The sequence below is a fragment of the Pogona vitticeps genome, chromosome 15 (assembly GCF_051106095.1).
Source record: "Pogona vitticeps strain Pit_001003342236 chromosome 15, PviZW2.1, whole genome shotgun sequence".
Classification (NCBI taxonomy): domain Eukaryota; kingdom Metazoa; phylum Chordata; class Lepidosauria; order Squamata; family Agamidae; genus Pogona; species Pogona vitticeps.
The window spans coordinates 699,727-727,426 of NC_135797.1; the positions used below are offsets into that span (position 1 = coordinate 699,727).

General features: G+C 53.3%; 2 protein-coding genes and 1 long non-coding RNA gene across 14 annotated transcripts in view; 1 reads left to right on the forward strand and 2 right to left on the reverse strand.

Moving 5' to 3' along the window:
- Positions 1-448: 448 nt before the first annotated feature.
- MTMR11 (myotubularin related protein 11) lies at positions 449-17,588 on the reverse strand. Of its 5 annotated transcripts, none has more exons than XM_078382163.1 (17): positions 17,042-17,588; positions 14,535-14,608; positions 12,396-12,535; positions 12,135-12,207; positions 11,871-12,013; positions 11,156-11,293; positions 10,764-10,908; positions 9,907-9,994; positions 9,368-9,456; positions 8,990-9,120; positions 8,519-8,591; positions 7,495-7,565; positions 7,036-7,208; positions 6,582-6,752; positions 6,082-6,324; positions 5,420-5,701; positions 449-4,486 (listed from the first exon to the last, which is right to left on the reverse strand). In XM_078382163.1, exons 1-17 carry the CDS (start codon positions 17,096-17,098, stop codon positions 4,385-4,387), a joined length of 2,193 nt encoding a protein of 730 aa, XP_078238289.1. In that variant the 5' UTR covers positions 17,099-17,588; the 3' UTR covers positions 449-4,384. The 5 variants fall into 5 exon arrangements, with proteins under 5 accessions (XP_078238289.1, XP_072839944.2, XP_072839946.2 ...); XM_072983843.2 differs by having other exon boundaries at positions 11,156-11,234; positions 12,396-12,532; positions 14,536-14,608; positions 17,042-17,587; XM_072983845.2 differs by lacking the exon at positions 17,042-17,588 and adding an exon at positions 14,780-15,160 and having other exon boundaries at positions 11,156-11,234; positions 12,396-12,532; positions 14,536-14,608.
- On the forward strand, positions 15,160-22,748 carry LOC140702766 (uncharacterized). 2 transcript variants are annotated; one of them, XR_012082026.2, is made up of 3 exons: positions 15,160-16,557; positions 19,033-19,164; positions 21,002-22,748. It is a non-coding gene; the product is annotated as an uncharacterized LOC140702766 (long non-coding RNA). The 2 variants fall into 2 exon arrangements; XR_012082025.2 differs by lacking the exon at positions 15,160-16,557 and having other exon boundaries at positions 18,217-19,164.
- The window catches only part of OTUD7B (OTU deubiquitinase 7B), a 30,744-nt gene continuing 24,893 nt past the window's right edge, over positions 21,850-27,700 (reverse strand). For all 7 annotated transcript variants that reach the window (XM_072983840.2, XM_072983839.2, XM_078382160.1 and 4 more), the window contains one exon: positions 21,850-27,495. In XM_072983840.2, the coding sequence (XP_072839941.2) occupies positions 26,170-27,495 (1,326 nt within the window). In that variant the 3' untranslated portion in view covers positions 21,850-26,169. The remainder of the gene's footprint in view (positions 27,496-27,700) is intronic.

Genomic DNA, 27,700 nt, shown 5'->3' on the forward strand with positions numbered 1-27,700 from the left:
AAATAGTTGATCAGAGAACTGGAAACTTCCTGTCAAAATGCATCCAAGACGTCTCTTTAAACTCAACTTTTGAAAGTAAATAGCTATCACTCTTTGCATGGAAGCAACCCAGGTGTGATTTGTTACATCCTCCTAAGTAACTCTGTTGAAAACTAGTTACTTAAAAAAATTGGTTGCAAACTAGTTATCTTACTTCCAGTTACTCCTGAGCTCTGAAACACATAATATGCTTTATGATAATACAAATAGTAACTATTATTGAATTCAATAAGTGTAAACTATATACATGGTGTATAGATAAATGAGGCAACACAGGATCACAATCTGAAGAAGGGACAGGTCCAAGCATTTTTTGCAGGCGGGTATTTTGCAATCTCTAAACAGGCGGGAGGTCTGTGGAAGACAAGATGCTTTGGGACAGAAATCATACAACTCATATTAAGCACACTTAGGTTTCAAAATACTGAACTTTTAATAGAGGCTCAAACAGAAATGTTGTTATAAAAATACACCGTGCAAGGGAAATGCTTTTTGTAGCTTTGTTACTCGTGTGCTTCATGCTACAGGCAAAATGTATATCAGCACAGAATTAGCATCAAACTCTCATTCCAAATGTTTTTCTTGAAAACAATTCCATTCACATAATACTGTTTTATTTTTTATTTTTCTTAGCAAGCACAAGTATTACACTTTGTTTGAAGGGAAAATATATAATAGCAGGGACCAGGCACAAAAATGCTCTAAAATGCATTTAAGAAAGTTAGTTCAACTAATGAGCAGTGCATTGGCCTAAGATGTGTTATATTAATAGAGTAGCAACCTTCTCTGTCTTTCATTTCTTAGCAAACTTTAAAAAAATTAGACAAAGGGTTAGTCAACAAAGAAAACAATAGGAGAAAGACATCTAAACCACCCAAAAGGTTGTGCATTTTAGACTGCAATGTTAAGGCACCAGTCTTATGCACAAGCTGAACACAGTTGGATTTACCTCCAGGGGAACCTGCAAAAATCAGGTTACAGGTTGCAAATTGTGCTAGAACAGGGTTCATGTTTTCAAAATATTTGAAAAAGTGGGCCAGTGGCCAGCTGCATAAATGAGTCAGTTTCTGCATCACAATGAGGGCATAAAGATGTTCTAGCACAGCTACAACCTTCTAAATGTCCTTGGACTAGGTCCGGCTGGATTCATCACCGTGGCCTAGGGCTGATGAGGGGTGGAGGCCCACAACCTCTGGAGTGCCTTTCTAACAGAAACCAGCAGTGGGTCTGTCCTGAACATCTGGACTACCAAGGGGCAGGGAGCAAAGGCTCTCCTTCTTTCAAAAATCTGGAAGTGGGGCGGAGAGGACATGTCCACATGTTGCGGGCTATAAGGTCTACTCTGAGCACAGGGGAACCACAGGTGAGTTTTGCAAATTTGCATCTTTGGCCATTTAAAAAGCAGGCGGATTGAGCCATTCCTGGCTTGCAAGGGGAGTAAAATTAGTGGTGCATAGTGCTTTAATGGCCAAGAAACAAGGTATTATCAGCGTGATGTAAATTGATAGAAGCAGGCATCCTTTCCTTATTCCTTTTCATACCATGATACAAGAAGGGTATTCTTAACTAATCACTGGGAGACAGTGCAGTATATTGTACCAGAGAATTTTACTCTCTCTTTTTAAAAAAAGATCTTTAGCTTATGATTGCTCCTTTATGTGATTAAGGCTTTGGAACAAAAGCTTATAAAATAAAACAAAATAAAAAAAATACTATAATTAACAGCAAATATGTAAAAGCAGCATCAACCTTTTGTCTTGGTCATATAAATGGAAATATTTTCCCACTACGGATTTTACCACGTCAAAAATATGTACATAGTAGGCCCTCGAAATACAGCGATAAACCAAACCAACAGTGCAAACATGATATACAGAAATGGAAGAGGAAAGCATGGCATCCAGAGGGACCAGCAGTCTCATTATTATTACTTAGGTACCCAGGCCAAACCGTATGCCTGGTGATATAGCCTTGACAATGGATAGAGTATATCAAGCATAGTAGCAGCACTGAATGCCATCCAACCATCCTGGGCTTGATGTTTACAAATAGCTTATTTTAGGCAGAAGGAATAAAGGTCCACACCTTTTTTATAACAGCCGCGTACTTGAATGCTGATGGCATCCGTGGCCATTTTTAGTGCTCCTGAAGAACAGCGGGAGGGACAGGCTTCCAGAAAACATTGAAACAGACACGACGACACCAAATATATTTCCATGCAGGGATTCCTAGTCTAAAAGCTTAGCAGTTCTGTCTGAAGGCAAAGAATTGGTTCAGAGTCGTCAAAACGGTGTCTTGTCTTAATTCACAGCCGAGACAGGCATGCTTTTTCAATGCCAAGGGCTGTACACAGTCCCACGTTATCTTCAAGGCTGTAAGAGGCAAGCCACTGAACTGCCTTACGTGCCCAGTTAAAAGGTTCTGAGCGATACCAATGCAAAGATACTGAATTCAAAAGTGAAGGGGAAAAACACGGGAGAAACTCAACAGGTTTGCCAATGAGTGCCCACCCTTCTCAGGCAATTCAGTGAAGGAAGTAGGATGATCGTCCCAGGAAAAGCTTCGTCGTGAAGCACCAAAGGGTGGGATCCGCCCATTCCTTAAGCTTTGCCCATATATCTTTCTGCATATACAGTAAATACTCTACCATTCTGAATTAAATCAAGACAGAAATAAACAGCAGCAACAGGGATAAAATCACAGTCTCTACGAAAAACATTTGGGGGGGGCGGGAGAGGAAGAAACGACTTTTCGTATCTCTGTGTGGAGCCCCAACACTCCTGGGTGTTTGTAACCCAGGTCTGGTGAACTAGCAACACACAGCAGAGCAGACGTGGCGACAGATATATATATATATACTGTATATAAAGTGCTTAAGGAAAAAAAAATCAAAGTCACCTGAAACCAGCCACAGACATCTGCCTCCCGTTTGTAAAACGCGTCCCAGACTAAAGACAGGTGTGCAGACAGACCGAAAGGCCTTTAAGGCAGTTTTACAGTATTATTTATTGCTCATCCGGGCAGGAACGATCTCCCTTTGGGGGAAAAGTCCTGACAGTTCCCTCGATCAGGGATCCCATTCAAGCTATTTATGGAGCCCATCTGCCACAGACTTAGGACCCATATTATCTTAGTACCTGCATTAAGCCAGCCAAGAAGCTACCCCTCCCAAATATTCTGTACTGTTTGGGTCGGTGCAATAGATGGGCCCTAATCTTGGAATGTACTGTACCTTTTGGGCAACACAGAGAGAGCCTTTCCCACCCCGTTTGAATGGAGAGGAATACTCTTAAAGGTCCAAGCTCACCCAGTGACCCCCAATACCAGAGAAGGAAGCTAAATCTCAGTTTTCCTACAAAAACCAAGATCCTAATACTGCTGTTTCTTGACAGAATCTGGAGGGAGGAGAACCACCCTCCCCTCCTGAAATCCAAGAATTGGGGGGGGGGGTGTTTAATACTGCTGTGAAAAATTGTCAGCATTAGAGGGCGGCCCACCCAGGAGGCAGCGGCCGAGTTCTGGTGAGCCCACCTAACAGATCTCTCTGGGCAGTGGGGATCCTGGCAGAAGAGGCTGGAAAAAAAGATGGAAACGGATTTGATCCACATCTTCCGTGGAAGGCTGCTTTTGGACTACAACTCCCAAAATCCCCTGATCAGGACTGGAAAGGGTGTTCTGGGCTTTGTAAGCCGGACAGGTACCGTGCCCAAGCATTTATAGGATCCAGCATGAGATTTCTTCTCTTCCCAACCCTGCGATAAATACTCAGCATCCCAGTTCTAGGGTCTACATTTCAGAAATACGGGCTCTGTACTTTTGACTTGCACCTATAAAACGGGTCGGTGGACCATGGGATTTCTATAAAAAGACAAAATTAACAGGCCGGTGGGGGTGGGGGGGAGAATGCAGGGCTAATCAACACAACTTTTGCTATTGGGTGCCTCTGAAAAATGCTGATACTGTAATACGATCAAAGCGGGACCTTTAAGAGGAATACAAGTTTAGCAGGATGAGGACAAGAGTAAATTGGTTTGATCCACTGAACGGGGCGCTTTCAAAACGTACCAATCACACTCAGGGCGTTCCGCCGTTCTTTCTGGAAGTAAATGAGAGTGTGAACCGGATATTGGCTTCAGAAACAAGGTCCCTGGGAGCGGAATTACAATCGCCATGGGAATGGCCTCCACAATCCAGCTGATCGCAGCGGCCTTCTGAAGGAGGAGCACCAGGGAACGGTCCCCGTTCGGCCGTAGATATTCGGAAGGCCGAGCCCGCTTTTGAACGGGACCGTTGAGGGAGCTCCAGGCCTTTTCCGACCGCTCTCGGTGGAGTTTTCTGCCCCGTCTCAAGAGCAGGACGGCAGCTTCTTCTTGGCTGCCTGCAGCTGGTCTTGGAGGCGCTCCAGTTCCTCTGCCAACCCGCTGAGACTGGGAGCAAAGAGACCAAGCTGGAAGGAAAGACATGTGGACAGTTTTAGAAAGAAAAAAACAACAACCCCACATTCTGAGCATCAACAGCATCTCCACTCAGATGGGAGGGGAAAAAAGACCCAGTCCAGTATTCTCCTGCCAGGAGAAGGAGCCAGCCTAGGTAGCTGTTTACTGAAAAATAAACAAATAATAATAATAATAAAAATCCTGAAGCCCTTGGGAGTCCTTTTAAGGAGAAAGGCAGGCAGGAGAGAAATATTTTAAACAAATGAAATCAAATAATACTTTGGCCAGGAGATGGTGGCAGCCATCTTAAACTGTAATTCTTGTCTTCTTGTCATTTTTGGGTCACACCGTTCCCGACTGTTGCATTTCCGGGAATTCCATGAAATAGGCCCCACCACCCTAAATCTGTCAATTTTTAAGTGGCATTTTTTTTTTTTTTTGCCTTTCCAGAATTAAAATGTCATCAGCCGGCTGGCAGATGCGACCAAAAGTTTCAGACCAAAGAGATCCATAAAACAGTCGCTGACTAATTTGACAGGAATTTCCATTCAGCTGTGGGGAAACATTCCATTTTCGATAACAAAACCCCAAATCCCCTAGTCAGTGGGGGTTTGGATAACGACCCAGAGAATTCCCTAGCCAGTGGGTTTCTGGGCATGGTTAAAAAATAAGCTTCAAAATTCCCCTCTCACTACTATAGGATGTTTCTAAAACTGGGAGGAAAAACAGAAAAAGACGAGACCATGGCTGGAAACATTGCTTTTTGGACTACAGCTCCCAGAATCCACAAGCCAGCATGGCCATATGGGTAAATTGGGTCCCCCAATGTGATGTTTTTCAACCTCAGGAGGGAGACACCTTGAGCAGCTTCCAGGGGAATTAAAAGCACACCCGTCTCTGGCAAGCAAACCCCAACGACGTTGCCCCTCCTGTCCGATTCTTACCGGAAAGTCTGGGTTCCCCCGAAGGTAACACCTTCGCCACAGGCGGATCCTGGGACCCACCAGTGAGGGAAGGAGGAGCGGCCCGTCCTGGTAAAGGAGCCAGGGGCTGGCTTTGCCCCACGGGGGCCTCTCCTGTTCTCCAGTTCCTTCGGCCAGCGGAGCCCGGCGGGTCCCCTTCTTGACCAGGGATCCGTTTTTCCAGGGGAAAAAGTGAGTTTGCAACGCGAGGCTGCCCTTGGAGAAGACGTACAAGGTCCCTTTCCCTGGGGGAGTGTTTTGCATCTGGGGGGGGGGAGAAACAAGGATGAGAATCTCACAAAGCCCCAGCAAATGAGAAGGGACACACACCCCCCATCTTCAGAGCCTGGGCATGTGACTCTTTCCCATCACAACACCTATCATCCACCAGCCAGAAAAGCTCTGATTATCTGTCAGAAACAGGGTGCCAGATTCAATGCCGGGTGACATTCCTGGGTCCGGCCCCCTTGCAGACCGCCGTCCAGCCCTCCAACCCCCCCCCCCCGATGGCTATTAGGAGATGGACTCAGGATGTCTCTGGCTCTGAATCTGGGGGCCGGGGGGGGGGGGGAGAGAGAAAGGCCACGGGCCAGCAGGGGGACAGACCCTGATGCTCTTCCACACACAGAAACATCCCCACGGACCTGGTCCCCCTTTGGGGGCAGGAAGTTCCCATTCAGGGCACGTCCACCGCCGGCGGGGCTGCTCCGCAGATAGAAAGGGTTCCTGAACTGGGCCCTCTGGCGGGGGCTGTAGCTGACCGCCCAGTCCCAGAGGGTCGGCAGGTGGGCGGCCTCCGCCTCCTTGCTCTCCTTCTGGAGGATCTCCAGGCAGAGGTCTTCCCGCCAGCCGTTGATGGGAGTGTACAGTTGGTTCAGGAAGCGGTTCTGACACCAGAGAGAGAGAGAGAGAGAGAGAGATCTTTTTTTAAAAATCAGCATTTTTTTAACTCTTCCAACTCTATTGATGTTAACATCCCAGGAATAAGCAACAGCCTTTTGGACAATGTCTCTTGTAAGGACTGCTGCATTTGCCGCCCCCCTCCTCAACCCCATCTTTAATCAAGGATTTCAAACTGAAGCAGAAGAAAAAAAGAAAAATCCCAGCCAGGCTTTTATTAACTTCCCTTTTTTCACAGACTCACTTGGTTTTTCCGTCCTCTTTCCCACTGGCAGTTGAAGAGGAAAGTGGAGGCAAAGGGGAGGTAGCTGCTGTCGTGCAAGGCCACCAGGTAGGCGTCCGTGAACTCAAAGGCGCACGGGAACTGTTGCAGGAGCTGCCAGACACAATCCAGGAAGAGCAGGAAAACAGGCGACTGGAAAGGAGAGAACGAATTAAAAAAAACCAGTGACCCACAATTGTGCTCCTTCCTTCTCCTGCCCTCTCCCTCTCTCTTCCTCCAGAGATGTGGACTCTGACTTGAAGGAAGATGAGCCCTTCAGCAAACAAGGGCTTAATGTTCAAGAAACATCCATGGCTCTAGCGGGAAAACCACCCACCCTCCTTCCCGTTCCTTTGGGTTGTGCCCAAAAGTATGTTAGTTTCCCCCCCAAAACAGATTAGGGCACGGGGTGGGCTCACATAGGAGCGAATGTTACCTCCTCCCGGTCATTTTTCTGGAGCAGGTTGAGACGTTGCTGGAAGGGGTGTCCGGCCGCCACCCACTCTTTCTGGATTAGGCTCTGGAATCCGGATATGGTCCTTGTGTGTGGATCCGAAAGAACTTGCACCAGGGAAGCCAGCAAACAGTTGAGGTCCCTGTCATCTGATTCTGGCAAGCAGAGAAAAAGGACAATTGAACAACAAGGGGCAACCCCCCCCCCAAATGAATACGTACTTAGACCCTTTGCTTCCGTGAAGATCTCACCGAGTGGAAACGGCAGAAGCCGAAGAAGGTGGGAAAAGTATGTTTCCTGCTTCCGAGATGTACCAGGAATGGAGGCCCTTATCCTCCTTGGAAGAAGCACGTCCCGTTTGGGGCATTCCCACCCAGAAAGCGGTCCCTCCCCTCCAGACCTTTTCTAGGGAACTTTTAGGGGAGGGAATCTTGTCTCTACCTTGCAGTACAACGGACCGCTTCCTCTCGGCTAGTAACACAGCCACTTCGCTGGCCTTCTTCAAACATGCCCTGGCGAGGGAAGCAACCATTAGAACATCCTCCGTTCATTTATAAGAGATGGATGGAGAGACGGACAGACAAGAGACACACACACACACCAAAAGACACACGGAACACACACCTCATCTCTGCCGCAGCATTCTGCGTTTCACATTTTTAAAGGGGACTATTTTGTATACCTATTTTTTTATGATTCTACTATAAAAATTTAATCTGACCTCTTCTAAAATCAGAAGCATTTTTGTTGACAGTGCGGGTTGGATTTTAGCAGTTTTATTTTATTTGCTTTTATCTACTGCTGTGAGCAACAGAAAGGAAGCTTACTAAACTTCAATGATTTTCAACAAAGAGTTGAAGAAGAACATTACTTCTGTGATCTAGTGGTTGGCTTGCAAGAGAGCAAGAACTCCCTTCAGAATCTGTTGGGCTCACCCAATAAAATAAATCTGTCAAGGTTTTAGCGGATGAAATGGGTTGCAATTCGCCAGTGTTTATGCCACACATAAGACTGAACGCAGCTACTTTCCTGGAAATAAAAACAGTTGTTTAAATCCAAACTGGACACGCCCAGTGGAATTCCAAATATAGCAACAGACGAAGGCTGGAAGGGAAGCAGGAAAACCTCAGGTGAGCTTTCCTAACCAGGACGAAATGGAAACAAACAAACAAACAAACAGAGACGAGGTCTTCAGGCTGCTTCCAATTCCTCCGAGTTGGGCATATTTGGTGAAACGTGACAGCACTCTATCGGAGGAGGGGGATTCTGTCTGTCTGGACGGTGGCAGGGGGGGGGCACTCCGGGCCAAAGTCCCTTCTCCAGTTCTGCCTTTCCAAGGAGTAAACCCTTCGCCCCTCTTGGGAAACGCCCAGGCGTTGTGCTTTCCGGGCAAAGAAGCCCAAAGCTGATGGGCTACGTGCAGGAAACGCTCCCGCGTCTGTCCGAGGCAGGGCAGCCGCCTCACCTCACGTGCTCCAACCACCGCGTCCCCTCCAGGCTGGAGAGCCACTTCTCGTCCGAAGGCGCAGCCACGGAATCTGGGGAAAGAGCAAGAACCGTGCCACGGGATGAACGCCCCCCCCCCGGCCCCTAAAATAAAGCGCTCAGGGGTTGTGCAGGGAAAGAAGACCCCACTGAGTCATTTCTGTGGGTCTCTATGTGGTCACGTGCATGTGCGCGTTGGCTATCTAAGTAGTCAGCTGACCCAAAAGGTCCTGGGTGGGCAGGTTTTAATTTTGGGGGGGGGGGGGGCTCGCTGGTGTTCCAAGGGGAGCAGAGATTCTCCTGTCACCCTTCTGACTCCTCCCTAACCCCAGGGGTGGAGCGGCCACCCTCTCCCTTCTTGCCCTTTGTGGCTCCAGCGCCCCTCTTCCCCAGCTCCCCTCACAAGGGGGGGGCGCGGAGGGACGGCCCTGATTCCCGCCCGGCTCCTCACCAGCAAGGCAGAGACTCAAGGACCACAGTTTGGCGTAGGCCTGCTGGACCTCCGCTGGGGTGGGGAGATCGGCCGCCGTCTCCACGATCACGCACTGAGAATGGCCGGCCAGCATCAGCGTTTCCACCGACCTGGGGAGACCCAACAGGGAAGGCAAAGGGGTGGAGCCCAGGAAGTGGGGGCTGGATGGGGCCTCCACGATGGGGCCAGAATGCACTCATTTTTGGTGACCTGGGTTCCAAACTCTCCTCTTTTTAAAAGGATCCAGCATGGCCAGGCGAAGAGATTCTGGGAGCCCCCCCCCTCTCTCAGATCAAGGGCTTCTCCAGACTCACCCCCCCACCCCCCACCCAAGGCCCTGCCCTATGGAGAACCTACCTCATGTCTTCTTTTTCTGGGTCTGAATCAGGATGGAAGCTGGCGGCTCTCAGCAGATCGCTGCCTCCTGGGTGATGCCAGCTCAGCCTCTGGGCAGAAGAAAGGTGGGCAGGGGAGAGATAAAGACCGGAACGCCACGCCAGAGCATCTCCTGACCTCCATGTTCCAAGCCTTCGCCTCTTCCACCAACACAGCCCCCTCTTTTCCTAGACGTCCTTCCCCCACTGTCATGCTCAGGGCTTATTTTTACTGCCCACCTTTTCAGATCGCCCTAGGCGAGTTCCCACACCATGCAAGGAAGCCGCCCTTGGAGCACAAGGACTTATGTTTTGCCCGTCTCGGCTCTGAGAGCTAGCGAGATCTCCAGATGGACCATTCCTGGAAATGCTGGCAGCTGGAACTCCTACGTTTCAACTACGATGCCCAGAATCCGCCCCCCTGGGGGTTGTGATCTTATTCTAAAAAGATAGCTTTCCCAAGCGCTGGACGTTTCCCTTCTCTCCACCACCTCCCAAAAAGCCTTCAAGCCCCAGACTCACCGGGATGCGCCTTTCGTTGAAATGCACGAAGGCCCTCTTCAGTTCATTGTCCAGAGATCGACTGGGAACCAGCAGGTATTTTGGGAGGCTGCGGGGAGGGGGGGGGAGACAACAGAGGTTTGGCAGTTGGGGGGGGGAGTTGGAAAGTGTAGGGCATCTGTTTCGGGCTGGTAACTTTGAAAAAGCAACTTTTCTGACAGGTATTTCCTTCCTCAACCTTCCCCCCCCCCCGTTCCATGCCCATCCTTCATGAATTTTATCTTTATTTTGACATGTTCAGTCATGCATTCTTAGCTTGGATGTTCTAACAATAACAAGAGCAATAATATTAATAAACTCCGAATCTGCTTTCCACTTCCTGGGAGCTGTGCAAAACCTCTCCTTGGCTTGCAGGGGCGGAGAGCGAAGCTTCCCCCACACCCCACCCTGGGGGGCGGGAGGGTTGGGGGGAATCCAATGCCATGTGGGTTTTGAATCTATTCCGCCGAAAGGAGGTGAAGAAAGCCGGAAATTTGGCCTCTCGGCTCCCAGGCTCATCATTTGTTTAATCACGTTTCCTCCTGGCCAGCTGCGGAGGCCATGTGTTTAAAAAGAATGCCACAAAGACAAATATGTTAAAAACACACCCACAACACAGGTAGAAAATGGAAGCAACCTCCGAATGGTTCCACTTTGTCATCAAAGACAAATCGATGTGAGGAATTTTAGAGGAACCTGCCTCGTGCGGTTATTTATTTATTGGTTCCTCAGTACGGAATGGGACCCTCGTCCCAGCAGACTCAGGAATCGGGGGGGGGGGGGTTTAGGTGCTGCTGCCAGCCCGGGGGCCCTGGCCTCCCCCCTGCTTGGCTCCCTACCTGGTGGACATGTCGAAACGCTCGTTGGCCGGGCTGACCCTCCAGCCCTCGGCCCCCAGTCGCTTCAGCTCCTTCTCCCAGTCGCAGAGGGACTCAAACAGGAGGGTCGGGGGGTCTTCCTCCTCTTGGCTGGGCTGGCCGTTTTCTGGAAGAGGGGGAGGCAAAACGTTCCCCCAGTTGGCTTCCGGTTCCCACAGAGAGAGACTTCGGGGGGAGGTTGATCCCCCACCCAGGCACCCCCTGGGGCCAGGCAGGGGGGGGCCGACCCCTCTCGGGATTTGCTCCCTGCCCGGGGGCAGGAGCCACAAAAGCTCAAGGCAGAAAGAGAAACACCCCCCCACTCCTCCCGTTCCCCCCGCCTGCCCCCCAGGACGGACGGCCGCTTTGCTCACCCAGGTTCTTCCAGGCAACGCTTTCATAGCTGCCGTCCCAGCTGCTGCTCTCCTGAGCCTGGGCGATGGCCATGGTCACCTGAAAGGCCAAGATCCCGGAGGGGGGGCAGATTAGGGCCCCCGGTCGCTCTGCTCCACCTAGCAGCAAAACGGAGGGGCTCCTGACAGGGAAAATCCAAAGTGTGCAACTCCCACCCATGTAGAGGCCTCCTGCCTCAACCTTTACAACATTTCAAAAACAACAACAACAACAACAACAGCAACAACAACAACAACAACAACAGCAAAAACAACAACAACAACAACAGAGGCTATTAAAGCAGGAACACTCCTGGGGAAGTTCCTGGTTTTGGACAAAATTCCTAGTGTCCCCCCCCCCCCGATGTTAAGCAGCAGTTTTTTCCAACCCGTTATGGTCAGTCCAGACCACCTTTTCCTCACCCAGAGCAAGCTCTCCAGAATTTAAGGGTTCCTAAAAACAGGGCTTAGAAAATTCTCCCTTTGGGGTGAACCATTGTTCCCAGCTGGGGGATTCTGGGAATGGTAGTTGCTTCCTCTTTGAAAGGGGACTTTTTCAGGATCGGGTTTGTCCAGCTCTTGCGGGGGAGGGGGGGCGTGATGGTTCGCCTCGGGGACATTCCAGGGCTTCCCTCTCCTGCTGGAAGGGCAGGCTTCCCTCTCCTCTCCTCCCCCCCCCCGAGCGACTGAGACTCACCCGGAAAGCCTGGGGCTCCAGGCCGCTCTCGTGGAAGTGGTAGCGCAGCAGGCGGAAGTCCCGGCAGAAGACCAGCAGCTCCTCCGGGATGAACTTCAGCAGGGAGGAGCTCGTCAGCACCTTGGCTTTGGCAAAGCTGTGGACTGGAGGACGGAGGAAAGGGGCTGAGGAGCCGCGGGCCAGGAAGGGGGACACGGGGGGGGGACAGGGGAGGGGGCGCGACGTCCGAGCCCTCGGTGGACCCCCCCTTTCCCCCGACCTTACCAGCCACCAGCTTCGCGATGCCAGGGAGGGCCACGTCGTGGTCGGTGTGGATGAAGGGGCGGCAGGAGCCGTCCTAGAAGGGGAGAGGAAGGGGGATTAAGGGAACTGTAGTCCAAAGGAAGCCAGGTTTCCCCATAATGTGTCTCTCCTTCCTGTCTATCAGGTCCTGGCAGAGGCTTTTCCGTCTCCCTTCCACTTGCGGGCACGTGGAACCGACCGGCGAATAGGGGCCCTGAGTCGCCCGCCCGCGGGTTCACCCACCTCTGCGTTGGGGGGCGGATCTGGGAGGAAGGCCACTCGGAGGTTGGTGCAGTAGAGGGTCCCCGGAAGGAAGCCTTCGCCGTCTGGAGAAGGCACGCTCTTCTTGACATGCGCCGCCTCTTCTTGGACGTATTCCCCTGCCAATTAGCAATGAGCGGAGGACACAAGCGTTAAGTGCGGAGGGAGAGGCGTAAAGCAGGGACTGGGAGAGCTGGGCACGGGGTTGAGGGAGCAGCTCTCGATGAGCCCCTAATAGGAGTGTGGATGATGGGATCTGTAACCCTAAAGCAACCCCCCCCGGGGATGATCTGTGATTTCAACTCCTCTTCTCGTGCTTGAGCCCTAGAGGTCTAAGACATCGTTCCCACGCCCTGCGAGGTATTTGGCAACCACAGGGCAGCCGGCCAACTTTCCACAAAAGGTGTGTCCCAGAAAACATGTGCTCTCTGCTGCTTCCTTGTCGCTGAGCACCCGACAGGCACGTGCAGCCGCCCAGACGGCCCCTGGCCCCCGCTCGCTGCCTGCCCTCCAAGCCCCGGCAGGAGGCACCAAGTCTTCCCAAGCAGCAGGCAGAGAAGCAAAGCGCCGGGCTGGCAAGGGAGCCTCCGGCCCAGAGAGGGGCCCCGTTGGCTGGCTTTCACACACACACACAAAGACACACACACAACCTCCCTTTCATACCAGCTAATCTTCTGCCTGGGGTGGGGTGGGGGGGGGTGGGGGTGGGGGGGTGGGGGGGTGGGGACCCTCCCTCTTGTTTTTCCAAACAGGCCTCTCTCCCCTCTGAAGAGAGACCGGGCCAACCTTCACCAGAAGAGGGCCGAGAGGGGCTCTGGGTTTTTTTTGGGGGGGTGGGAGTGGGGAGCAAAGCTGCTCCTTCTTCCACCAAGGATAAAAAGACCCAGGACCCGGAATGCGAGGCTCTCCTTCCCTCTCGCTTCCTCCCTTCTTTGCACCCAGAGAGGGAGGAGGCCTTTTGCAAAAAAAGAGCTTCTCGGCAGCAGAGGCAGCGAAGGGGGACTCTGGGATCCTCAGGGCCCAACGGGGCACCTCGGAAGGAGGGGAAAGCTCGCTCCTCCGCTCCTAGCAGCTGCATCCCAAATGGGGCTTCTCGGTGGCAACAGGTGCCTCCCCTCCCTAGCCGTTTTTTCTCGGCCAGTTATGTCAGTTATGTGGTGGCCGGAGGAGGAGGAGGAGGAGGAGGAGAAAGACGGGGAGGAGGAGAACCACCTGCTCCCCGATGCCGACTGTTCCCTGAGAGCACGGCCCACAGCCCTGACTGGGGGATGCTGGATCCTGTAGTCCAGATTAAAGCGCTCCGTTCAAGCTGTGAAAGGGAGACCATCGTTCAGCAGGGAAAGGAACGACTTTTTTTAACTGCAAAAAAAGTAATTTATGCACAGCCCTGCTAGATGGATTCTGGGCTTTCTGGAAATGCCGAAACCCGGCCTCAGGTGGAAAGTTCAGCTTCATAAGCATTGCTCTCACTTCCCAACTGGTTTCTAGCCCTCAAGGGTGCAGAGTCGGGCTCGGAAACACCCCGGCGAGGCCCCATCACGCGAAGGTAGAAGCCAGAACGAGAGAGCCGGGCAGGACATCCTGTGGTCTTTGGCACCTCGGTGGCCCCAGCCAGCCACTCCTTCTGAGGAGCAGGACTGACTCTGCAAAGGAAGCTGACATGCAGGAGAGCAGCCAGTTTCTAGAAGGGGCCAAACCGTCTTTTCCTGCAGAGTTTAGGCAGCTGAGTCTGTCCCACTGGTTTACTTCATTGCTGTGACGTTTGGTAGTTCCTGGGAAACCACCAGGCGGGAAGGTCTCAGGGCCAGTGGTTGTTTCAGGGTGCCCAGCAAGGCCAGGCAGGACCCCCGACCCCCCCCAAATCTCCCAAGAAGCTGGATCTGGTGTCAGAGGATGGAGGCCTCCTACCCGTACTAAGACCCACATCTTCTCAAATCCGTCGGGTCTTCAGAGGGAAGCCTCCAGCAAAGACTGCTCTCCCCTTTTTCATGCTCTGGTTGTGAAGCTGCCTTTGGGGCCTCCCAGCCTCTGTTTCTGGTGGGATCTGACCTCCCTCCCCTCCCCTCCCTTCCCTCCACAGCGGCCTTCCCAGTCCCCCCTCCCCCAACCTCTCCCCCAGTACCTGGGATGCACTGGAGAGCACCGTGCTTTCTGTTCTTCCTGCCGCTCATGGCGGGGGACTTCGGACTCTTGGGCTGGAAGGAGAGAGAGAGAGAGAGAGGCTGAGAGGGTGGTTGGTGTTGCTGGAAGCAAAGTCTGGAATAGGTAGAGGCAGACTTTGCCCTGATGGGGAGGCCACCTCCCGAGAGCCTTGCAGAAGGCCCGAGAGAAGGCAAAAGAGGAGCATCTCCAGCAGAGAAGCACACCTTGGTTTGGCATCTCCAGGACTTTCTGGGCAGTTCTTTTGCTCACTGGAGACCCAAACACAGACCTCAAGCATCTCCCGCCCTTTTAGATTGGAGAGATCCAGGACTAATAGTTCCAAATTCAGTGGGTTCCTGCTCTCTCCCAACCTTTTTTTTTTTTAATAAAAATCCAAAGGACAAGCAAGCATTTCTGTTCCCCTTGGTGTTATTTGTCTCGAGACTTCCTTCATTTGACAGAAGCACCCCTAAATTTGCACAGAATTCCACCCGAGGTGTCGTGCTCGGCTCCTAAACAGAGAGACGGTGTGTTGGTCTGGGGACCCCGTTTAGTGTTGACATTCCTTGGCCTCCTCGGAAAAGCTCTCCTGGTCTCTCACGACAGACACGGAGAAGAAGGCAGCCCTTTTGACTCTCCTGCCCGAGCCAAAAAAATATGCTCAAATCAACCTTCAGATGATTCAAATAATCCTACGACTGATTTGGCTGCCCCGATGCATATTTCTGGCACATGTTTTTAGTTCCAGTTGTAAAACAGAGTTGGAAAATGCCAAGAACGCAGAGAGAGAGAAAGTATGCGGGGAGCGGGGTAGAAATCAGATTTTTCTTGGAAACGCACCAACATTTCATTTAAGTCAATAAAGCAAGCAAGCATGCATATGCCTGATATAACAGCCGAACAAAAAGCACAGTGTGCTGCTTATATACCGCTCCCATAGCGCTGAAAGCGCTCTCTGGGTGGTTTACAATTTCATTTAACAACGACCACAATTTTAACTGCTTCCGGCCCTTTGTGACATTTGCTCCCTTCTGAAGACTCTGCCCTCCTGCCTGGCTTTCTTTGCCACCCGTTCCGTGAAGAGGCCCCGTTGCTCGACTGAAATCTGCTGTCAGGCCGGTCGGTCGAAGACAAAGCTCTGGAATAAAACTCTCTCGGCCAAGGCAGGGTTTCCTAGCTACCAACTTGAAAGCCAAGCTTTTGAAAAAGTTTGTGAATCATGGATGGGAAAGTTGCCCTGGAGAAACGCTCCACAGCCCGAGTACATGATGTACGACTGAAAAACACCCACTTCTAAAATTATCCCTGCTTTTCCACCAAAAAAAAAAGGGGGGGAGGAGAATGTTTGGAAGTGGACGTCAAAGTTTTGACACTGGGGTGGGGAAACCCCTTTTAAAACCAGGCGCAGAAGCAGACATAAACAAACACAAAAATCAAGAGAGTGCGCGTGTATTAACTTCAAGGAAGAGATTCACTTGGAAAAAAAGAAAAGAAAAAAGCAAGCAGTTTAATGTCTGCTGTTCAGCTCAATGAACATGGAATGCACACAATTTCTAAGCACAGAAGGAGCAGAGTGAAGTTGCCGAAGAAGAAGACCCTCCGTTCTGGTTTCCCTGGCCGGTTCACCCACCCTGAGTTTGAAAGTTTGCCACGAACCACTGGCAAACTCTGCACAAGCACAGAACTTTTATGTTGCGCCAAGGAGAGAGACCCCCCCCCCAGTGGGTTGTGCTTGAGACGGGGGGGGGGTTGGGGGGGCAGAGGAAGGAGATAAACTCCAGCCTGGGTTCTTTGGCCAGGGGCAGAGAGGAGGATTAGGAAGTGGGGATCTGATGGGGGTGGGGGGGGTGTGCATGCCAAAGAGAGGCTCTCGCCCTGCAGAGTTACTTTGGGAAAACTACAAAGGAGAGAGAAAGCCAGCCGGGGGGGGGGGGCACCTCCAAGCACCGGCCAGACCAGTTCTCTGCGTTGGAGAAACAGGAGCCCAGACCTGCAGCACCAGGTAAAGGTAAATAAAGGTAAATAGTGGTAAAAGTGTGTGTGGGGGGGAGGTTCGTGGGGGTGTCCCTGAAAGGCAGCTGGAGCTCCTGCTCAGAAAGCCAGGCGGGGGCCAACCTTTGAGGGGCCCCCGAAAGGGCCTGGAAGCACCCGGGGGGGGCCAGGATCCGCCCCAGGAAAGCCGAGCCCTTGACGCCACCTTGTCCGAGCGCCCTGCTCTCCGAGGCTGCCCGAACCAGCCCCGGCCTGAGAAGGTCCAGCCCCGAAAGCCCAGGGGGGGGGCCCGTCCTCCCGTCCCCCCCCTCCCTCCGGGCGCCTAAGCTTCGGGGCCGGTCCGCCTCCTCCTGCCCTGCGCGCCCGGGGGGGGGGCTTTTCCCTCTGCCCCCTCTCCCCACATTCCCGCCCCCCCCCCCACAGACCCCTTCGCCAAGCTCGCCGGGTGCCCTCTTTCCAACCACCCAACCGCCCCCCCCCTCCCGGGCACTTACCCCGGGATCCCGAAGAGGCTGCCTGATCTTGAAGGAATTCTTGGACGAGGAGAGCATGGCGGCCCCCCCGCGCGCCCCATATAAAAATAAAAGGGGGGGCGGCGGCGGCGGCGGCAGAGTCGAGGTCCTGCTGAAGGGACCGGGGTGTGTGTGTGTGTGTGTGTGTTCGGGGGGGGCAGCCGCGCCGGGGGGGGCTCCCTCGGCTCTCCCGAAAAGGTTTGCCTTCGGCCCCTTCCCAGGGCGCACGACCCAGGCGGCGGCGGCGGGGGGGGGGGTGTCTCGGGGGGGGCGGGCGCCGGAGCCCCTCCTCTCTGCGCCCCTGCTGCAAGGCGCCCGGAGACTCTCGCCTCGCCTCGCCGGGCCTCCCGGGGCTCCGGCTTCCCAGGGACCTGCTCCGGGGATGCTGGCGCAGCGGAGCGGCGAGACTGCCCGCCTGCCTGCACAGGAGGAGAAGGCGGAGGAGGCGGAGGAGGCGAGGAAGGGGGGAAAAGCAGCCGCCGCTGCAGCACCGGCGCGCTCCCGGGGATTCTGCTCAAGGCGGAGGAGGCGGAGGAGGAGGAACCACCGCCCCTCCCCTCCCTCTCCTCCGCCCCCCGCCCCTCCCTCCCTCCCTCCCTCCCGGGCTCAGGCAGGGACGGTTCCCGCGTCCGCGCCGCCGCCGAGGAGCCTGGGCGCCGGATAGCCTCCAAGGGCCGCCCCACCTCGCCCCGCCCGGCTCGCGGCGGCAGCCGAGGCAAGGCTCCCTCCCTAGCAGGCGGCCGGGGCCACCGCCGAGGCGGGACGGGACGGGGCGGGGCGGGTTCCCGGCGCGCAAAGCCCCCGCGGGTCGCGGCCCCGCTTCCTCGGGCGCCTCCCGGAGCGGCGGCAGCGGCGGCGGCCCCGGCCTTCAAGGAGACCCCCCCCCAGCCCACCCTACCCGGTCTCCTCGCTCCCTCCGGGGTGGGGGGCGACTCCTCCCCGCCCTCCCAAAAGGGAAGCGCTTGGCGACTCCCCGGAAGAGCCCCTCGCGGGACGCCCCCCCTCAGGTGGCCTCCAGCTGCACAGAAGCCTGGGTGGGGGGTCGAGCGCAGCCCGGCGGAGGGCCAGAGTTGGCCCCCCCGGCCTAAGGTTGCCCACCCGGGCGGGCCGCCTTCCACGCCCGCCTCTCGGCCCCCTCAGGCGCGCCCAGTTGTTGATGGGGATGGCCTCAGAAGAAGAAGAAGGCGGCCTGCAGCTGAGGGCAGAGACCCTATGAAGCCCCAGTTCTGCGCGCTGCTCACCAGGGTGCATCTACGCGCCCTCAATCGAGTCGGCTGCGGCCGGTTTCACCATCCCGGCTGAACCCCCTGGAGACAAGGGACCCAGCACCCTTCCCTGACCGAGGGTAGATCCCGCAGTGCGACCTAAAGCGACATCATTGCATCAACCCGATGGATGGCCTTCCACAAGGCCCAGGATTTCTCCTCTCCTGGGTCCTGCCCCCATTAGAAGCTCCCCACATGGCAGCACCGAATTCCAAGTTCCGCCACAGACTACAAATCTCATGTTTGCAGGATGCCGCCAAGACTCTGAAAGGCGGCTCCGGTGTGGCACCTTAGATGCCCAGTGGCCAGGATCCCTCCCTCTCACCATCAAGGGCCACCCGTTCTGCTGCTTTACCTGCCATCAACCCCCCCACACCCAAACCTTGCTCTGCTGGGCATGGGGGGGGGGAAACACTGCCCAGGCCTCCCGAGGAGGATTCTTTAAAGACTGTTAAGCCAGGAAGCTGGTTTTAGGAAATCCTTGTTTCCAGTCCCCAGAAGGCGAGATCAGCCGGTGACTTTCCCCACTTCCAGATTACGCCCTGAGGAGCAAGAAAGAGAAAGCCGGCCCCATCTGGCCCGTCTCTCTTCTCTTCACCTCTCCTTTGGAAAGCCGCTGTGTTTGCTCCCACCCTCTTGCCCTGTTTGAAGGACAAGCTGCGCTGGAAAAGAAAAATGTTTGCTTTCCAGTCTTCCTTTGTTTTTAAGGCTCCGGTCTTTCTGCTCTGGAGCACCTTCAGTCAAGGAGGAGCGCCAGGTCACGAGGGGACACCCGGCCAAAAAGCCAGCCAGCTGAGAACGGATCAAAGACGAAGCACCCCCTTCCTGTGGGGTTTTGAGGTGAGGGTCGAGATGCCACTGAAGTTTGAGGAGGATAAGAATGATGATTGGGGGGGGGGAGTTAAGGAAGACAATCAAACTCCCAGTGGTAGATGAGGGGAGATTTCACTGGAAATAATAACAGGCTGCATATTTGGATGGAAAGGGAGACCGAGATGAAAACCAAGGAGCTAAAACGATTTGCACAGGGAGGCGAGCGACAGGCGGCTGCAGTTTATGCCCACGGCCGGGCTGGGCTGCTTGGACGCAACATTAGTTACCCAAGAGGGGAAGCGAGAGAAGTTACCCCTTTGGCCAAAAACTCCCAGAATCTCTTCTCTTCCAAATAAGTTTAACATTTCCAGGTGGGTGGGACCAGTTTAACAGAAGAAACCAGAGGCGTGTGGGCTAGCACTCGCTTCTTCTTCGGCCATTGGAAAGGGTGGCTGACTCAGCCCTCCATCTGGCGAGTGGTGGGCGGAAGGGAGAGAGATTGAGGGGGGGGCAGGCAGGCAGTATTTGGGGTTTAGCCCAAGAAAACCCCAGGCTTAGGTCCCATAAACCCACCCAGACACCATCTGTTCCAAGAGGCAGGAAGCTCCAGGGCAACACTTTCTGGAAGGCCACGGCCCAGTACAAACCAGCACCCCATCAAGCCTTGTGCCTGGAAAACAGGCAGGAAAGGATGTTCAGCCTGGGAAGGATTCTTCTCTCTCTTTCCCCCCCCCCTCCCCGGAAGACAATGGGAGAAGCTGGTGTGGAAGGAGAGCCCTCCCTCCAGGAAGGGAGTCAGGCCCACTCACTCAACACCAACACAACAAAATGCCCCTTCCTGTGTAACCAAAGCCCGGCCACAGGCGCCTGGAGGCAAAGGGAGCCCGACACAAGAGCAGGGCTGGTTCCGGTAACCGGAGAAGATGGCTTTTGTCATCCTTTGGTTTCTTCTCGGAGAAGGATCCCCCGTGGAGGGGGAGGAGCGAGGAAGGACACGGAGAAAAGGGCAAATGGAAATGGGGGGGTCTGGTAAAGAAAGGAGGAGCCCCCCTCACTTATTTTCAGCACCCCTTCATATCGCAAACAGCGGCAATGCTTCCCTGAGAACCCCAGTGCAATCACAGTTCTCAGCCTGTCCTACAAATGTTGGGTGCTCCGACCGGTTGAAGGTTCATTCTTCTTCCAGCCCTACCTGTCCCGAACTATCCATCCAAGACCTCTTGGGGCGCTGGCAGGAACATGGGCTACTCTTGCTCTCAATCCAGGGCCCTTCCTTCAGGGCCTGCCCTCCTTTCTCCTAAAGGAACGGTGGTGCCACGATTCCAGAATGCCTGCCAGCATACCGAGGCTCTCCCCGGGCCAAGGGGGCTGGGTGCTTTCTTTCCTTGCAGGTCGTTTCCAAAGGACGACTGGTGGAGCAGAAGGAAGGAAAGGCCGAGGGCCGCACGAGGACAAAACCAGGACGTCTAGCGCCCCTTTCTTTGCCAAGAGAATGGCAGGGCTCTTAAGAAATGACTTCACATATTCCAGCGCTCCTCTCCAAAACAACATTCCAGGACACTCCGTTTTGGGTCCAGAAGGAAATCTGGCCAGAACCGGGAGCGCTTTTGCAGCTGACCACAGAAGCGGGAAAAACAAGGTCCAGGTGCCACCCTTGGCCCGCTCTGCAGCTTTGAGGATGGACTGAACCTTTGGAGTGGCTTCTTCAACCCCAGCAGCCTCCTTTCTGCCAAGTAGGGAGGCCTCGGTCCAACCACTTGGGGTCACAGCTGGGTTCCCCCAATGCTCAGAGACCTTTGAGTCAAGTTGCTCCATGGCTTTCAGCGGAGCTTAGCCGGAGCTTAAGTGTCCCTTCTCTGCTTAGATCCCTAGAAGCAAGACAAAGCCAGGAAAGGAATTTCCTCCGGGGTTCTGAAAACCACAAGCACTCTCCGAAAACAGGAGAAAGAAAACAAAACAAGGGGACAAAGTTCAGCAGCAGAGGAATGCACCCGAGATCCTTCCAGGTTCGGTCTCCAGCAGTGCAAAGTGAGGGGACCCCCACCAGCCCCAACCCCTCCTCTCGCTGAGACACCCCCCCCCCGAGGATGGAGGCCAGGCTGGGAGGGATTGACGCACTCCAACCGTAGAGACGGTGGCTTCCCATATTACTCATAAAGAACCAATTGTACAAGCAATTCCTGGTGGTGCTTCTCTAGAAGCACAAAATACTCCGTGGCAATTTTGACATGTCCTAAAATGTGGGGTATGATGACACAAGAGTAAAGGAAAGATTCCCCCCCACACACACACATCTGGAAAACTGGCAGATCCACAGGGAGAAGCATCCGTCGTTGGTACGGCTGCTCAGGAAGGAACAAGCCCCCCCCGCCTGTTTCCAGACCCCAATTGAATAGTTCTACTGGGGTTTTGTCAGGTGAAACATCACGCACCCTCAGCCCAGAAAGACTTGGATCTTTGATCCAACATCATCGTTCAGTGGCAGGGAGCCTGTTTTGCTCTAGAAAAACCAATTCCTACAGACCCCTCTGAATAAGTTTTTTAAAAAAACCCCACAAAAGCCACAATCATGTCAGGCAAGATGGACGCATGAATGGCGTGAGCTTTGAAAAGCTCTCCTTTCTCAGACTGCAAAATCCCACCACTGCCACCACCAAACAGCCGACATGTCAGGAATCAAGCAAACAAATAAAGATTGCCCGCACACTGATGTATTTTAAAAAGTTGGTTTTTTTAAAAAATAGTTTTTATTGTCAACAACAATCGAAGAATTAATTCAGGTGACTTCTTAAACAACTAAACAGGGAGTGATTGGGGGGGAACCCATAAAAGGGGGAAGGAAACCTTTCTATGAAAACTCTACAAGCTGGTTAACGTCATCACCCGGACTCTTTTTAAAGTCCTTCTATTATTATGTTTTCCCCAAAAAGTAAAAAGTAGAGAAACCGAGACAGGAGGTTTTTAGAACAGAGCTCACATAAAAGAAAAGAAGCTAAAACGGTTGTCCAGGGACGCCTTTCTTTTCCCCCCTGCTGTGCAAACTGTATTAGAAACAAATTAACAAAGGTTAAAGGAGAGATTATTGCTGAGCAGAACATGACTTTGGTTCATTAAATCTAGTTTGGGAGAAAAGGGAACTGTGAGACCAACAGGCTATCTTGACCTAGTGGCTAATTACTCAGCCCTTTGCCGCTGCAAACCAGGATGTGCAGTTTAGCCTTAAAAAAATTTGGGGGGGGGGGGCGGACAGGAGACAACAGGGTGGAGCGATGGCCCCCCTACCTGCTTCTTGACAAGTTTCCTATTCAACCTTGGGAAATGGCTCACAAATGCAAGCCATAACTTCTCCCTTCCACCAGAGGGAGCTGGACCACAACCAAACACACACCACTCTCCCCTTCTACCTCTCTATGGCAAAACAAAGCAAAACAGAAGGTTTTTTTTAACTTAGTGTTCACTTCTAATATTCAAAAAGGTGCTTGGGAATTCAGGCTTCTTACTCATAAGAAAGGGGGGAGGGGAAATAAGAGGTGCCATACAATATTTCCACTGCATTCTGTTTCTACTTGCATGACTCATGAATAAAGAGGGTGGGGAGTTTTTTTAAAAAATCATTGTAATCTGTCTTTTTAATCTTCCTTTTTTTTTCTAAAGAAAAAAATGGGGGTGTTTCACCATAAAGGAAACAAGTTACCCAGAAACATCAAGAAATATTAAGGAAGAAGACAGTGTCAGTCATCAGCTACATTGATTCAAACTCACCCTGGTAGGAAAGAATCAATCAACCAATTTATTAATTAGTATTCATTAAGGCGGAAAGGCTTTGGAATCAAGGTCTCAGTTGAAACTCTGGTGCTTGTAAAAAAAATAAACAACTTTCCAGATATCCTTTTAAAACTTAAAGTAAGTCCGTTTTGCTTCCTTTGATTTGTTAAAAAAATTGCTACAATCTAAATAACCCTGTTGCAACGCTACTTCTACTGGTAATAATGGGGGTGGGGAGAAGATGACAACCAGGCGGAGACCAGCAAGCAACTGTGGAGCAAACACCTTCAAAACTCTAGTGGAAGGACACGGAGCAAAACCACAGGTTATGCAGAGGAAAACACAGAGGATTGGGAGGGCGGGCAAGCAGGCAGGCAGGCAGTCACACACGTTGGCCTCAGGAAACGCAGACAGATGGGAGGGGGGAGGAAGAGGAGACTGCCTTAAAAAACGGAGTGGGACCTTTCCTTCGCGTGTGTGTGTGTGGGGGGGTCACCTTCCTCTTCCTCTCAATGTATCTCACCAACCCCATCCCCGATTTTGACTTTTCTGCTTTTATACGGGCTTAAATGTAGACGGTTTTGCCAAGAAAAGTTAAAACCAACCGCAGCTCAAGGGTGAACAATGGAAAAAGTGCCCAGCATTTTGGGGGGGGCACGCGGAGTGTGGTGTCTCTGTGTGTATCAGACCCAAGGAAAAATGCATATATATCTATAAAAATTTCGGGACGTGAATTCCTCAACACAAACAGGCCTTCTGAGCAACCAGTAACAAGAGAAGACAACCTTTCGGTCCTGGGCACTACGGAGCCCCCTGGTCAATGCCTACCTCAAAAGGGTGGGTGGGTTTTTTTCTGGGGGGGGGTAAGCTAATTTGCTGGAGGCTTCACAAACTGCTTGGGGTGCTCAGCCCAAATATTAGAGGGTCTGGATTCTGAGGCCCTGGGAAGGATTGTCCCTGAACTCTGTGCCCTCCACCTACTGAGAGAATGCGCAGAGTTTCTCGTCACCCTCCCCACAAAACAGGACAAGCCCTCTGCTGTATTGCTACATCGCTCTCTGCTCCCTCTCGCCACCTGGGGCACCCAGGGCAACCCCCCCAACGGGGTCACGACAAAAAAGGTCTGGAACCAGCAAGCCCAGGATCCCCGTCCTCCATCTCCCACCCTGTGCCCCTACGAGTGCGGGGGGGGGGAGCAGCAGCAGAAGCCCCAGCCGCTGGCACAGCTCCATGCCCCCCCCTCTCTCTGGGGTGTCAATTGGCACAACGGTGCACAGTTCCCCTCCCCCAATTCCTCCTGGACCCTTTTGCAGAAGGAAGTATGGAAGCCAGACTCCAACTCACTTCCCATCCCGGCCACCAAGTTGGCAGCCGCGCCAGCCCCGCGCCAGGCAGGCTCTCCGCAAAAAGAGTGCCCACCAAGTATCCAAGTACCAAGAAAACTGTCTGGGCTCTTTTTTTTTTTTTTTTTCGGTCAAAGCATCAGTTTTAAGTACACTTGCATCTCCCCCGTCCACTCAGCCAACCCTGGGACACAATTGCATAGCTCGGGAGACTCTTCTACGAGTCGGATTAAAGTCGCCCAAAAGAGCCTCGAAGATCATTACTTTTGTGTGTGTGTGTGTGTGTGTGTGTGATTGGGCCGCTTTTAAAGTTTTGATCACAGCATCTCGCTCAATTTTGATCACATCTCCCAGCCAAGAGGCGCTTATCTGCAGTGAAGGCAGGGAATCCTGCAAAACCCTGGCAGGAGCCGAAGCGCCCAGAATTTCCAGGGGCTGGGGGGGGGGGGCACGAGTTCTGGAAAGAGGTCTGTTACTTTTTATTCGTACAAGAAAAAAATATAGCGCTGTTAGCATCTATTTTACATTCTCCCGCTCCCTGTCCCCTAACACAAATGTAGCCCTGTTAAAAATATACATATACATATATATATAATATCTATATTCTTTAGTATTTAATTGCCATTCCCACAAAAGTATCGGCTCAGCAAAACGGAGCCAGATTATGTCTACTCAGCAGAACAGAGGTAGTCTAGAAAATGAAATCATCATAATAAGAAGAGCATGTGTGGAAAGAAAAAAAGTTATTCTCTGCAAGTCAGAGAATTTAATACAGATCTATCAATGCATTCATGGGAATGGGGCGGAGGCAGCATCCGTGAAGGAGGGGCAACGCTTTTTATTCCCAACTAGGTTAGGCTTTTCTCTTTTGTCTTTCCTGCTTTTCAAGTCGCTTTAACAGTTTATTGCTTTTGTTTAAAAAACAAACAAACAAACAAACACCCCCCAAAAGCCCTGATTCTATGCTTGGTAACCCTTCTTACTACACTGGGTCCAACTGTATGAAAAACAGGTCCCCCTTTTGCACAGAAAAATACCACCCACGCCGCGAGAGTCCTGTCACTTGCCGATTCCTTCCTCCGCACCCCTTCCACTGACACAGGTATTCAATTCCTGGCAGGAGTTTCTCAACATGTATTTTAGAAACAGTAAGGCCCAATTAATCTACCAAGGCTAAAACCAACTATGACGCGGTGTTTGTTCAGAAAAACGACAACAGAGAACAATGGAGAAGAGGAGGAGAGGGAGACGGGGTGGGTTTGTACTCCGAAGAGCGAAGAGCCAGGGAGGGGTCCCAACACTGAGAGACAAGCCCCATTTCCAACTCAGAAGTCCCCTTTAGGCGGCAAAAAAACCTCCTCAAAAATATTTTTTTAAAAAAACACAAAGTTGTTAATATTACTGAATAAGAAGAGACTCACAATTTCAAATATTTTTTTTTAAAAGACAACCTATAGGGAATGGTGGTTTTAATCCCTTTGAAATGCTTTTTTAAAAAAGGAAGCAGGCCAACCCGACAAGAAGGAAAGAAGGAAGGAAGGAATGGGGCTCCTGCCACCCAGTGCGCTGGTTCCACCCCTTTGGGATTCAAAGCTTTGGTCTGGAAGATTCGCTCCGTGCGGCGACAGCGCACTCCACAAAACGCACTGTGTCCCCCCGGGGTAGGGGGGGAGGCCCCTGCCTATGGCCCCTGGGGCCTGCCTCCCCCCTTTTTCAGTGCACCCCTTCCCCTGTAGCTGCAGCCCCTACTCTGCCACGGCATCGGGTGCCCCTCACCCTGGTCAGCGGTGGCTTCTGCCTCCCCCGACCTGCCCAACCCTTCTTGACAAGATGCGGGGTGGAAGAGGCGAGGGAGAAGGAAGAGAAAATTATTGCATTCCCCATAACCCATGGGTCCAGACACCCACGTGCAGGCGAGGCGCTCTCAAAACCGGTGGATGAAGGCTTCCCGTTCTCGCTCCTTCCTCTTCAGCTCCTCTTTGTAACAGCAGGAGCAGTAGTTCCCGGTTTCCGGGCGTCCGTAATAACTGCAGCTTGGCTGCCTGCATTTGGTCTGCTGGACGCCACCGTAGAGCAACCGTGTCTTGGCCTGATCACCGTGAACTCCCTTTGGGGAGCCCCTGTCCGGCTCAACATATTCCCGGAACCCATTACTGGGGAGAACCGGGCAGGAAGAGCCCTCACGCTCGGTGGCCGCATAGCCCGGGGGCACGTCCGTTTCTGTTGGGGAGAAGTGGGCCCCCGGGTGGGAAGGGCTGGCTTGGTAAGGGTGAGGGCGGCCCTGGGCACAGTGCCTGGGCAGGGTGGCGTAAGAAGGGAGGGGGGCGCAGTTCCCACCCGCCAGTTGCCTCCGGCTCTCTTGGTAGCTGGGGGGGTGGGGGCTTTCCAGGCTACCCGTCATAGACGGACGAGGAATGGTGAAGACCCCGGAGTAGCTGGTGGGGAAGCCAGCCATCTTGGCCCCCACGGCAGCCAGATCGGGGCCTTGGAGGCTGTAGGGGGAGAGTGGCGGGGGATAGGCGGAGTTGAGCCCCACCTCCTCTCCTTTGAGGGGCGGGTTGCCTTCCGGATCCAGCCTCTTGCCTGCCCCACTGCTCGCCGGACCCACGGCAGCCTTCCTCTCTGCTTCTTTCTGCTTCTGCTCGGCAGCGAAGCGCTCCTCGGCGTCCAAGAGGTACCGCTGGATCATCTCCTCCTGGTACTGGTGCCGATGGCTGGTCTTGAGCTGGCCGGCAAAGATGAACTTGCGCTCCCCTTGCATGGCCGCCCGAAGGATGCTGAGGCTCAGCTTGACGTCGCTGCTGTACTTGCAGGCCTCCGGAGGCTTCTCGCCGCTCGCCTTGCCGGGTCCCACTGCGGCCACCAGATCTCCGGGAGAGGCCTCTTCTTTGCTGCCCTTCCTCACCTTGATGGACCCCTTCTTCTTCTTCTCCAGCGTCTCCCCGTTGCTCGCGCTCCCCTTGACCGCCCGGCCGTGCATCAAGCCCCCCATGTTCTTCTTGAGCTTGCTGCCCAGGGTCTTGCCAAAGCTCCCGAGTTTGTTGGCCACCGAGTCGGCCCGCTTCTTCTCCTTGTCCTTCTCCCGCTCCCGGTCCTTCTTCGACTTCTCCTTGGCGCCACTGTTGCCCTTGCCGCTGTTGCTGGCGGAGCTGCTGCACACCGACTCCTTGTCTGAATCCCCCGAGTCTGCAGCGGACCGGGCCTCGTCCCCGGGAGACGCCGTGGGAGACTCCGGCTGTGCCAGAGGGGCCTGGGGAGAGAGAGAGAAAAGGGAGGAGACAGGCGGCCTTAGGAGAAAGTGGCTGGGCCTCCCTCAAACCCGCGAAGGAAGCATGCCTCAGATGTCCAGATTTTTGTCTCTCGGGTCCCAAGCCTGTCTCGCCCCATCTTGTCCACTGTGCAAGGGCCCTCTGGGTGGGGTTGAGGGCCCAATGCTCTCCCAGCCCTCCCTAGGG